This window comes from Pistacia vera, unplaced genomic scaffold (assembly GCF_008641045.1).
Source record: "Pistacia vera cultivar Batoury unplaced genomic scaffold, PisVer_v2 Contig1078, whole genome shotgun sequence".
Classification (NCBI taxonomy): domain Eukaryota; kingdom Viridiplantae; phylum Streptophyta; class Magnoliopsida; order Sapindales; family Anacardiaceae; genus Pistacia; species Pistacia vera.
In genome coordinates this window covers 310,873-324,094 of record NW_022195113.1, presented here as the reverse complement: position 1 = coordinate 324,094, position 13,222 = coordinate 310,873, and the positions used below count along the sequence as shown (strand labels likewise).

At 33.5% G+C, this 13,222-nt stretch overlaps 1 protein-coding gene across 1 annotated transcript; it reads right to left on the bottom strand.

Annotated features, from left to right (window-relative positions):
* Positions 1 to 871: 871 nt before the first annotated feature.
* On the bottom strand, positions 872 to 2,116 carry LOC116133173 (leucine-rich repeat receptor-like protein kinase PEPR2). The gene is made up of 2 exons (XM_031418843.1): positions 2,033 to 2,116; positions 872 to 1,732 (listed from the first exon to the last, which is right to left on the bottom strand). The coding sequence occupies exons 1-2, from the start codon at positions 2,114 to 2,116 to the stop codon at positions 872 to 874; spliced, it is 945 nt and encodes a 314-aa protein (XP_031274703.1).
* Between the last annotated feature and the right edge of the window lie 11,106 nt (positions 2,117 to 13,222).

Sequence of the window (13,222 nt, the reverse complement as noted above, 5' to 3'; positions counted from 1 at the left end):
TCTGAATCTCTCAACCACGGCGGTCTTAAAGTCTTTCCAAGAACTAATTGGTGCTCTAGACTCCACCCACTAATACCAGTTCAGGGCACGACCCTCCATACACACGGCGGCCGCTATGACCTTTTCTCCATCTTCGTATTGGTTCATCAAGAAATATCGGTCAACTCTGAATGTCCAACCATAAGGATCTTCCCCGTTAAATATCGGTAGCTCCAACTTTTTCCCCTTCCTCTCATCCTTCGAGTTCTCTGCTTTCTTGTTCCTATCGACTCCCCGGCTGTCACTATTGTTGGAGGGCTCAGAGTGAGATGTCTTTCCCCTATCACGGCTCAGATTTATATCTCTTTCTTCCTTTACCCTCATCCGTTCGCAAAGCTCCAGTAGGTAGCCTTTGATGCTCCCTAGCTCTTCCCTCACATTTCCCATTTCCTTCTCTACGTTCCCCATTTCCTTTTCCAACCCTTCAACTCTGTTATCCATCTTCGATTTAACCATCACCCAAACGAGGCTCTAATACCAATTTGATGGGACTCCCTGCTACAATTACCACAAAAACAGCACAAACAACCCAAAATAGTAGAGAAAAGAGTTCACCAAATCAAGGCTAAACTGGATTATATTTCTAGAGAATGAAATTAAAGAAAAACTACACAATAAGAACTCAAAACAGATAGTTCCCAGCAATTCGAGGAGCTGGGGGCCTCCCTTAATGACTCTAAAATATTATCGTTTCCTTTCGTAAAACTAACCTCTCTATTTATACTATTTCCTTAACTAAAATATTCCCTCCACTAACAACTTGATTCCCCACCAACACGTGACAGTAATAACCAATTCTCCCAACAAACATGCACCTCACACTCCCAACGACTTACTGCCCCAAATGCCCCTTATGCCCTTTGTATTGATAGACATTTTTAATGGGAGGTCTATCACTATCCAAGTTAGTAGGAATACTTCCTTGGAGAAGATTGTTCCTTAGAATTACTCTACTGAGAGATGAACATTTTCCGATTTCAATTGGGAAGCTCCCATTAAAATGATTGTTTCCGAGGGATAAAACAGAAAGTTTATTGCCAGTACATATGCTAGAAGGAATTGCCCCATAAAAACTGTTCCCAGTTAAATCCAATTTTTCTAGATATGGATAATTTTTCCCAAGCTCAGATGGAACCTCGCCAATGAGATTATTGTGAGCTACGGATAGAAATTTAAGTTTCTTCAAATCAGTTATTGCTGATGGGATTCTACCTGTCAAACTGTTGTTATACACAGCCAACTGCACTAGGTTGTTCATATTACCAATCTCAATCGGAATATAACCTTCGATACAATTATTGAATAGATAAAGAACCTCAAGTTTCTCAAGATTGCAAATTTCTGGAGGGATAGTTCCTCCAATAAAGTTATTCTGACGCCTGAGTTCTACAAGTGAATTGCAGTTTCCAAGTTCAGCAGGTAATGAGCTCTCAAGCATGTTATCAAAGAGAAACAAACTGTTTAAGCCGCTTAGATTTCCTACTGATTTATGAATGTAACCCACCAAATTATTACCTGAGAGAGCAACAACAACCAACTGCTTGCAATTACCAGTCTTATCAGATATAGTTCCATTGATTTTGTTCCCTGAAAGAACAAGCTCTTGCAGATTTTCAAGACTCCACAGAGTCTCAGGAATGGGCCCTTCAAGGTTTTTTTCCTCAAGGTAAAGAACTTGAAGCTGTAAAAGACCCTTAAATATCCCTGGTTGCAAAATTATTAAAAGATGCTATTAACATAGTAAGATTGTGGCAATTGGTGAGTGTAAGAGGTAAAGATCCATAATATGCATTCTCATGAATCCAAAGATGGGAAATTGCACATGAAGTTGAGAATTCTGGTAATGAAGCAGTGAAGTTATTTGTGTTCAAATACAAAAACTTCAACTTTGGAAGAGAATATATTTCACTTGGAACCTCGCCACTTAAATAATTGTTGTAAACTCCAATGTACTCAAGACTCTGGCAGAGGCTTACCTCAGGAGGAATATTACCTGAGAGGAAATTATAGCCCAAGTCAAGCTTTGAAAGTTGATTTGATTGGAAAAGTTGAGGAGGGATGGGGCCTTGAAAGCCATTGTCGTTCAGAAGAATAGTAGTGAGTTGGCCACATTTCCCAAGCTGCAGAGGTATGTTACCAGTAAAATTGTTGCCACTAAGGTCAAGAGAGAGTAGATACTTATTTTGGCAGATATAAGAAATGGAGTTGTTTAAAACACCAGAGATTCCAAAGCCTGAGAGGTTTAAGGCCTTGGTGTGAAAAGTATTGTTGTTGTAACAAGAAACGCCTGGCCATTAGCAAGCTGAAATGGAGTGGTTCCAGAACAATATATGTTGGGATTGTTGTGGGAGGCTGTCAATAAACTGGAGAAGGGAAATGGCAGATGGAGGTAAAGATGCAGATGAAACAAGAACTTGAAAGAGAGACAAGAGAAATATCAAAAACATGATGCTACAGTTTAGAGGTTTTCTTTGAATGTTTTGTGTAGGTAAGTGAATGCATGGAAATGGTAGCACATGCAAATGAACATAGTCCAACATGTTAGTTTGGTCTTTTTCTGCAACTATAATAATTAAATAGTGAGATATTGTAACTCTTTGATTCGAAGAAAAGATACCATAGTGAAGCAAAGTTGGGATGATAACAGATATGCTTTTTAAAGGGTGTAACAAAAAGCAAAATCATGGTGTTTCCTACGAAATAATAATAATAGCAATAATCATAATAAATAATAAATAATAAACCAGAAACCAGAAACATAGATGGAAGTATACAAAAGAGCGATGGTTATCGTTGATATAAATGAACAACTCTAGAAGAGGATTAGAAATAAAGAAAGACCTCAATCTCACTCTCACACTTTTTTTTTTTTTAATACTAAGGGACTTTCAAAATTAACCAAAAACATAGAGGGTTAAACAAAAATAACAACCTTTCCAAACCCTAAAAAACTATATCATTTAACCCCCAAAAAATTTGATTAATTTAATTAATATCTACTCACAAAATGTCTTTAGGAAATAAAAATATTTTTGGAGGGCAAAATGTCACTATAGGAAAGAAGTAGCATTAGACTTGACTAGTTGCTAGGGCTATAGATTTTCCTTGGAAATCCACTCGATGAATAGATTTTAAGGGTGGATATGTAAATAGTGTAAAGCTTAAACAAATTACAAGGTTAAACATGTAGTAATTAAAAGTATTAGGAATTTGATATTTAATTAGGATGAAAATGTAAATCTAAGATCATAGACAGGACTCTTAAAATATTCACCACTCATATAACTTAGAAACGAGAACAGACAACGCCGTGTAACCGAACACATGCCTTCGAATTCAATCTATATCTATATATTTATATAATCCTGAAACATAACCTATTTGATTGGCATGTAGGATTTTTAAAGCTCTAAAATTGGTAGATTTTGATATGTTAGATGATTGTTCGACATATAACTACATTTAATTAGTGATGATATAGGATATGTACATTTGACTGCATGTAATTGGTGATAATGTAGGATATATGGATGTGTAGAATTTTTTGTTACACATGGCTTAATGTAATTGGTGTTTGATATTTGTTAGTATTAATGACACATATTATTACTCAAAAGAAAACTCAAGAGTCAAATTTAAGAACATCTAATGCTATCCATGTTCATTGGACGTTTTACACACCAAAAGACACACAATTAACGTTTTACACACCAAAAGACACACAATTAACGTTTTACACACCAAAAGACACAAACATTTCGTTTTCCTCTGTTTCTCGGTTTCTACTAAACAGTTAGTAATAAATTGTTTATAACTTGCTCAATAAAAGTACAATCGATGAACGGATTGAAGCATTAGAAACTAGATAGACAAGACTTTAATTTCATATACTATATGCTGAATTTGGATAACTGTAGGCCCTTCACATTTTGGTTGAAAAGATATGATATCAAATAGTGGCATCGTAAAGGTCTACTTAAAAGTTTGTTTATTCAAACAAGAAGATCTATCGATTCATGTTTGTCCTTTCATATTCACATAAATACAGAAGTTTCACATTCTTATTAAATATCTATCTATATTTATGTGATATGATACCATTCCACCATGACATCGTCGGTCGCCTATTGCTGCATTATGTTATAGCTTGGTTTCAACAATACAGTTGGTCTCAACAATTCGATAAGAATATCTCTTCACAATGTTAATATCAAAATCAATTAATTTTTGTTGTTGTTGTTGTTTACAGATAAAAGATTCATGTAGCGGAATGGAAGCAAGCCAAGGATGTTTCTATCACCAAAATTCAAAACATTTCGCTTTCCTCTGTTTCTCGGTTTCCACTGAACAATTAGTAGTAAATTAAACATAACGTGCTCAATAAAGGTCCAATTGATGAATGGATTGAAGAATTGAAAACTAAATAGACAGGGCTTTAATTTGATATATTATATGTTGCCTTTGATATGGAATCTGCCTTGCTGCCAAACCATTTATCTGAATAAGTTTTGCTTTCCTCTGTTGCTTGGTTTCCATTGAACAGTCAATAGTAAATTGGTCATAACTTGCTCAATAAAAGTCCAATTGATGAATGGATTGAAGCATTGGAAACTAGACAGATAGGGTGCTAATTTGATATATTGAAAAGAAAGATGAGTTATACAGAGGCTAGGTCGATGGTGGAAAAAGGCTTGAAACAAACACTACAAGTGTCTTCGAAAGAATTGTCAACAACATCAGAAGACAAAGCTAACGAGGAGAGAAATTGGTATAGGAATTAGAGAGAAATGAAATAAAGGAAAAGAAAAGAGCCCTAAAAAAGTAGTAATCCGATTTTTGCACAAAATGGGTCGGACCGGTGGTTCAGCACACTAAAACTTTGTAAATGAATTAAAGAGAATTGAAATAAACAAAAAAAAGGAACCCTAGAAAAGTGTTAACTCGGATTTCACACAAAACGGGTTGCACTCGTGGTTCGGCACACTGACACTGGTCCAACCGCAGGTGAAAACAGGTTAATTACAAAATAATATTATTCATACTATTTTATATTACTTATTTGGATTAAATTGATATACAGTAAAGCCTCTCCATAATGATACTCTATATAAGAATAACCTCCATGTAGTCATAAAAAATTCTAGTCCCAACTTGGGCCAGTTATAAATAAGAATAAATTTCACATTGTAATAAGTTATAACTTTTTTAGGTCTCGTTTTAAAAAACTTGTCTCTACATAGTAATAATTATATGTATATTGCAAAAATTATATGCTATGTTACATTAAAGGTTTAAGATGAAATAAAATATTTATCAAAGTTGTTTGGGACAATGATTTATGCTTTAGAGTTGTTACTACATCTTTTATTTTGCAGGTACATAATAAGCCACCAACATAGACATCTTCTTGTTGAAGCCAAAATATTTTTAGCTCTCAAGCATGTTTACTGCTTCTTGGCATGAAATTTTTGGTATTTCCGTATTGTCATCCTCAGGATTATCTCCTTCCTCTTCTTGTCTAATGCTAGTAATGATTTCTTCTTCAGTTAAAACAGACACGACTTGTTGCTCATTTGGATGATTGAGGAAGCCATTAATATCCATTTTATTAGTGTAATGAAGTTGTCGAGTCTAATCACTCAATTTTACAGTGACTCTTTGATATCCATTTTCATACCATCCTAATGCTACTAAAACAATGAATTGAAATCCTAATACTGCTAAAGCATGAATTATAAAATAAGAAATCAAAACAACAATTCTTGTAACTACACCTTTATTAAATTATAACCTTCTTATAGTAATAAATTTAATTGGTCCCAACATTATGACTATAGAGAAGTTTTACTGTACATTGAATCCTGTGTAATTATTTTAATATACATTTCGCACATGCAATATTTATATCAAATTGCTATTCTTAATTTCTTTATTATTTATTGCTTTAATTATTAATTCAACATTAAATTAACTTCAATACAAACCATTCACATCCACATAAATACTATCACAAATATTTTCTAATATATTATTTTGGCCAGTCTTGGGATGCTCTTTATATTGTGTAATCTTCTAATTATGGCAATATATTGTATAATCTGTAACTGACATAATTAGAGAGTCAATGGATCTTTTTCTGCCTGTATAATGCTTGTAACTCTGTAGTAGATATCAATCATATGAAAAATTAAATTCTTCAAACAAATATGGTATCGAAGCTACTTTCATAAACAATACTATATTATATACAAACAACAATACTTGAAATAAAAGTAATAAACTTATTTGCGCAACTTAGGCCTTCCACCTAGTTACAGTAAATAATCATCAACTCCTAATTTATCATTGAATTATGTTGCAACTAATTTTAAATTTCTTCTATTTTTCCATCACCACTAAACCTCTTCTCTTTTCGAATTCTATCATGTGATTAATTTAATTCATATAATTATTTAATGAATTTTAGTAGGTGAGAGTTACAGGTGATTTGGCTTAGACTCATCATAATATTTATTTTGTAATTTTAAATTTTTTCTTGTTTACTGGCTTTAGGAATTATGTTGCGTATTTTCTAAGATACTCTGGATCTGGACAATCTACAAATTGCATTTTGTAAGAGTATGCTACATGTTTGTTGAATTCCTTCAATAAATTTATGGATTTTATTATTGCATTATAAATGAACACTGGAATGTCAATAACTTAACGAACATTGAAGGAGTTCAAGTGCTAAGTATCGTGCGTGTTTAGTGATGAGTTTTTTTGGTTGCTTGATTAGGTTCTTTTGGCCTTATTCTTTCAATTCTGTCATTATATGCTTAATGTGGTGTGGATGGGTTCAGTATTTGAGTACACCAGCTGGGATTTGTAGTACTGAAATGGCGGACGTGTACCAACACTTTTTGTTTCTCTTAGTGCTCAGCCACTTGGGGCACTATGAAGATAAATATATATGCAGTTATGAGAACATCTTTGAAAGATGGGAGTTGATGTGACTTAGCTATTGATCAATGGCTATATGCAATCTTTGAAAAATGGGAGCAGATGTGTTTTTGTTGGTCTTCTCTATCATTAGCAAAGCCAGTTACGAGAACATCTACAAAAAGGTATTATACGTCTCTTTCCATAAGAGAAAATTATCATCTGAAAAGCTGTTGAACTTTTACATAATTGTTTAATTTATGGCTGACAGCGGATACCTGAGCTAAGGGACTATCCCTTTTCCGTTCATCATTCTAGTAAGCATTACAATGATTTTAGGTGGAACATTACAAGGCCTCAAGACTTGGAGGCAACAATGCTTGTGAGGTTAGCTATATAAAAACTTAATTTATGTGCCCAGTATATGTAATTAGTGTTCTAATATCTCTGTACTTTATTAATTGATAGATGGCTCATCTAGATTTGTTGTTTTATCGGTTAGTTTTCCAACTTCAAGATACTCGGGGAAATTCTCTAGAGTCTCCACTGTTTTGATCTTCCTGGGGTTAGTGTAACTTTTTTTATAGTAGCTGTCACAACATGAGCTGGCCAGTATATTTGATTGATTTTACATCACAATAATATTTTGGTATCTTTAAAGTCATTAATTATTGTCCTTAGGAATAATTTGTTCAGATGGTTGTTTCTGGACAATCTGTGCATAGTCTCCTGGGGAGCTTGGTTCAGTTCTAAATCATGCTTTTAAAGAATGTCGACAGTGAGTTCCTAAGTTGTTATCTTCACTCCTCTTATGTGTTGCTAAAAACCTCCATTAATGGGTTGTTTAAACTGTTGTATGTTAATATAGCAATTTCAGTCCACAAATGGAGGAGCTTGGATGTATTATATTTACCTTTGTTTCTTATTTGAGTTTCTACAAGTTCGGTTTTTTATGCTTTAGATGTGGTTCCCACATCCATATATTGTGTAATATGCATTTAATTTACTGCTGCTATACTTAATTTTCCTCGAACATACATTTTATTCTTGTTTTCTAAAGTTAGTTTAAAATGTGCTCCTGTCTCAAGTTAAGAAGTATTCTTGTCTTTCAGGTGCACATTGGCCTCCCTAAGGCCATATTTGGACTATGTGCTCTTATCTTACCAGAGGATGGATCTCCTTCCTGAGCAAGAGCGTTTTGATGTGCAATGTAGATCTTTTTGTGAGCTATTCTTTGCAATTTTCTTCTTCTGGCCCTTGATTTCTCATGGCAGCTTGGTTACAAGGTTTTTTGTAGTCTCTGCTGCACAAGGTTTTTTTATTTTTTATCTTCCTCTATCTTTAAGTGCTTTTTATCCGTAGTTTTTTTGTCTTCACAACTTTGAAGCATATAATTCAAGAATTTTATTTTATTTTTGATAGTTGTAACTACAAGCTGTTTTTCTCTACTCTTTCAATGAACCTCTTACAGACAATCTAAAGGCTAAGACATAGGAGACACTTGAGAAGGATGCACTAAAATACTTCGAGGTACATAACCCATTTGTGGCACTGAAATTTACTTCTTGTTGAAATCATATCTGTAAAGTGATCTCTAATTAGTATGTAATGTACTTGTATTGTGCTAGTACAAAAGGGCAATCAGTACGTAAAGCCTTAAAAAGATAGGGTTCTTGATGAAGAAGAGTCTTCATTGACCACTGTAAGCTACCTATTTTATAGTGATGTGTCTGTGAATTCCATCTAAATTTTGAGTCCACAGTCTACTATATTTTGGCCACTTTAATATTTCTTTAAAATATGAAGAGTAAAAATCCACGGTTCCTGATGTTTTATTGTACTTATGGTTATCGGACCAGGCATGGACCTCTTGTTAGGGCAGCATTGCAGGTTCATTCCTCCGGCTTATATAACTGACATAAACAAGTCTGATAAAGAGTATTATTTTTCTTCAATTCTTTTGTAGGCAACAGAGAATCGGGAAGAAACTGAAGGTTTATGCTCTGAAAAAAACCCAAATGCAGTTTTTACCCTTCATGTGAGTGGTAGATTGCATATTTGTGCATGAAAGGTCGGATTATGTTTCAATCATTATATTGCTTCATTAAGCTTAAATGCAAACAAATAGAATACCGAAATGCTAATCTTTAGTAGTCATTTCAGGAAATACTTTATCTTCAGAATTAGATATGTCACGACCCAAAACTTACTACTGTACTGTCAAAACGACTCAAAAGTAAAAAGATAATCTACACTGAAAATTTAGTTTAATTACCCATGAAACGTTTTTTTAAAACAAAAAATATCAAGTATTCTAGTTTTAAGAGAAACTGGAAGTCCACACTCTAATTCGTCAAATGCTAAGCAGTTGGAACCAAGGAACAGCGGAAGCCTTCATATCAAATTCCTCTAAGCTTTACAGTTTCAACTTTCAACTACTTGAGAACCCACAATAAACTATCATGATTCATGAGTATAAATTCAGTAAGTAAATCAGATATTTTCTAATCTCAAATTATCATTTCAACAATAACGAATTACATAATTTCCATACTAATCCTTCATAATCTTTTGACATAAAACACATAGTTTGCTGTTTGCATATCAGCAAGAAGATTGAACATCATATAAACAGAAATCTGATTATGTCCAGTCGGAACATATAAAACCAAAATTCTATCTCCATAACGGAGATCAACCCACAAAAAGTCACAACAATATTGATCCATCATCACACATAACATATAAATTCATAGTTCAAGATTGCTCATACTTAAATAATCAATACACTTTCATAGAATATATCGAAAAGCCCATACATAAATTTATTGCAGTTCAAATTTAAGATTCCGATTTACTACTTACCTCGATGTAATCAACCCGGTAGAAGATCTTAGTGAAGTTTATCAAACATAAGTACTATCAGTAACCCAACTTGACTTTAATCAATCCGTTTTTCTACTAAACACTCTTCAATTTTATATATACATTATATATTTTGAACACATGGAATTACCTCCAGAAAAATAATCACATCGAAACAATTCAAAAACACTCTAAGCTAGGACTTTTGAAAACTTTACATGCTGTCACATTGTAAAACATTGAGGGTTTTCTGCTCCGATGATTTTGAAATTTTCGTTCTCATTGAAATCCTACAAACTTTATTCAAATTTAAAAGACATTAATGTATGGCCACAAAAATTACAAGGCTCAATCTTGCTTAAAAATACCCTCAAATCAGGAAAATCCCAAGATGATTGTATTCTGCCTAGTAGAGTACGTTACTACAGTGTGCACATTCCGTTACATGAATTTTTCTAATTATTATAACAAGAATCAGTTACAATTTGAACTGCATAAACTAGACATACTAAGTTTAGATGCAAAAAATCTACCATCATGAAAATAGGGTTTGATCCCATGAGGTTGAGGTCACTGACAATCCGTTAGACCAGGAGTCTTGTCGGAAGCTAGGACTACGGCGGAGGTATCGGGTTCTTGGTGCAAGAACTTTAAGAGCAAATAGATGGTTTTGAGTAGTGTAGATTGACTATGGGAGATTGCCCCTTAATGAGAGGCAAGCCTCTGTTTTTATAGTGAACCCAAGGGATTGAATTCTAGTAAGACATTGAGTCCTCTTTTTTGGGAGATATCCCTATCAAGAAAGAAATATGATTTCTTGACCTTATCAGATTAAGTTTAATAGTTTAACTAAGATTTGGAATCTTAGTAGACATAAAGTCCTATTTTGAGATAATCCCTATCATGAAAGAGATATGATTTCTTGACCTTATTAGATTAAGTTTAATAGTTTAAATAAGATTTGGAATCTTAGTAGGACACTAAGTCCTATTTTGGGAGTAATCCCATCATGAAAGAGATTGGTTTATTGACCCTATCAATCAAGTTTAATGTTTGAGTAAGATTTGGAATCTTAGTAGAAGAGGAAATAGAATGGGATTCTGATTTCCTATTTATAGACTGTTTGCAGGCTATGGGCTGAAACCCAGTTTAGCTTAACTTATAGGATAGCCCAACTCATAGACTGGGTAGTTCGCAAAGTGATTTTAAGCGTAGGCCCATTCGGGATTGGGTTGAGGTCTTGGCCGTGACATGTTTATTTCGTTATTGGGCCTCGTCAAGCCCAAGATGATTTTGTCCCTAACACTAAGGATGCTTCAGAGAATCATAGCTTTCATTTAGGGTTTCAAATAACTTTCGAAACTCGGATTAAACTTGGAAATTCTGCGTTCCAGTTTTCACACTACAACTTTGAAAATTCATTTTCTACGTTTTGACATGATATAAAATACATTGAAATCCCTAGGTGTCTATTTTCCATATTCTAACATCAAAAGAATCAATTATCAACATAGAATATAAATTAAAATTCTTAGAGTTCATACCTTTACTCGATGTTCTTGTAATTCAGTCTTTAACCCTAATCATTTCCTTCCTTCTAATTTGTGTATCTTTCTCTCATTTTTTCTCTAATCTTGTTTTGTGTAACATTTTTCCTAATTGGGCATGTCTGTTATCAAATTCCCTTTGAAGGTCAGGTCTCTTCTAAAGGTTATGTCTCTTCAAAAGGTCATATCTCTTCAAAAGTTGTGCCTAATCTCAAAAGGGTTTTTCAAAAGGTACCTTCTCATTAAAAGGTACCAACTCCTCTATAAGGATTAGACTTTCTATAGAATAAAAAGGAAAATTACAATTCTATAAAAACCAAAACTCTCTCTAGTCTGCTTCTGTTTTGTGCATAACACAAGCAGATCCTTCATTGTATCCTAAAGAAATTTGTTGGTCCTATTTGCACTTAGAAAGGGGCGAAATTTCCTTTAGGAAAGTGGCATTGTTGTACGCCTTGAAGTTGATAGTCTATTTCTTGTTTCTAAAAGTCTAAAGGAAATTTTGGTTACTTCTATTTGCAATAGAATGTTGCACTTCATACCCTGAGGGAGATGGCTACTAACTTCGTGAAGTTAGAGAGGTTTGATGGAGGAAATTTGATTTGATGGCAGAGAGGATTCATTTTCTTTTGGTGTCTTTGCAAGTTGCTTATGTGTTGAACACTCCAAAACCCGAGGAAATGGAGAATGAAACCATTGGTGAAACAATCGCGCATCAATTGGATTTTTATTAAGTAAGATATGACCAATTTACTACTGACAATTTAATGGAAACCGAGAAACAGGGGAAACCAAAACGTATGTGATGATAAAAATTAAACATTCTTCAAAATAATTTTTGAACAGGCAATAGTAATTCAAATGGTGGGATTTTTTAACAATAATAACAATGGTTCGGCATATTGGTTCTGAATAATACAAATTAATCAGCTTATTACAATGGTTTGACAATTTTTTGAATGGGCAATAGAAATATGTGTGATGATAAAATGAATGATTCAACAGTGGGTCTAAAGTTATCCAAATTTAGCGTATAATATATCAAATTTAAGATTTATCTGTCTAGTTTTTAAATATTCAAACCTCTCATCAATGGGATATTTATTGAGCAATGTATGACCCATTTATTATTGACTGTTTAGTAGAAACCGAGAAATAGGGGAAACCAAAACGTGTATAATGATAAAATGAATGGTTCAGAAGGGGGTCTACAATTATCCAAATTCATCATATAATATATCAAATCAAAGTTCTGTCTGTCTGGTTTCCAAAAATCACTCATCAATTGGATTTGTATTGAGAAAGTTATAACCAATTAACTGCTAATTGTTCAATGGAAACTAAGAAATAGGGGAAGTCGAAATGTGTATGATGATAAAATGAATAGTTTGGAAGAGGGTCTACAGTTATCCAAATTCATCATAGTCTAGTTTTCAAATATGCAAACCTCTCATCAATTGGATATTTATTGAGCAAGGTATGACCCATTTATTACTGACTGTTAGTGAAAATTGAGAAACATGAGAAACCAAAATATGTGTGATGATAAAATGACTGGTTCGGCAGCAGGTCTAAAGTTATCCAAATTCATCGTATAATATATCAAATTAAATTTATTTCTGTCTAGTTTCCAAAGATTCAAACCGCTCATTAGTTAGATTTTTATTGAGCAAGTTACGGCTAGTTTACTATTGATTGTTCAGTAGAAACCGAGAAACAAGGGAAACTGATCTGTGGTTGATGATAAAATGAATAGTTCGACAACGGGTATACAGTTATCCAAATTCATCATATAATATATAAAATTAAAGTCATGTATGTCTAGTTTCCAAAGATTCAAATCGCTCATC

Coding starts and splice junctions, on each gene's coding strand:
- LOC116133173 (XM_031418843.1), bottom strand. CDS start 2,116: ATGGCTTTCAAGGCCCCATCCCTCCTCAACTTTTCCAATCAAATCAAC. Junction 1,733..2,032: donor GGGCTATAATTTCCTCTCAG/GTAATATTCCTC, acceptor GGGATATTTAAG/GGTCTTTTACAGCTTCAAGT.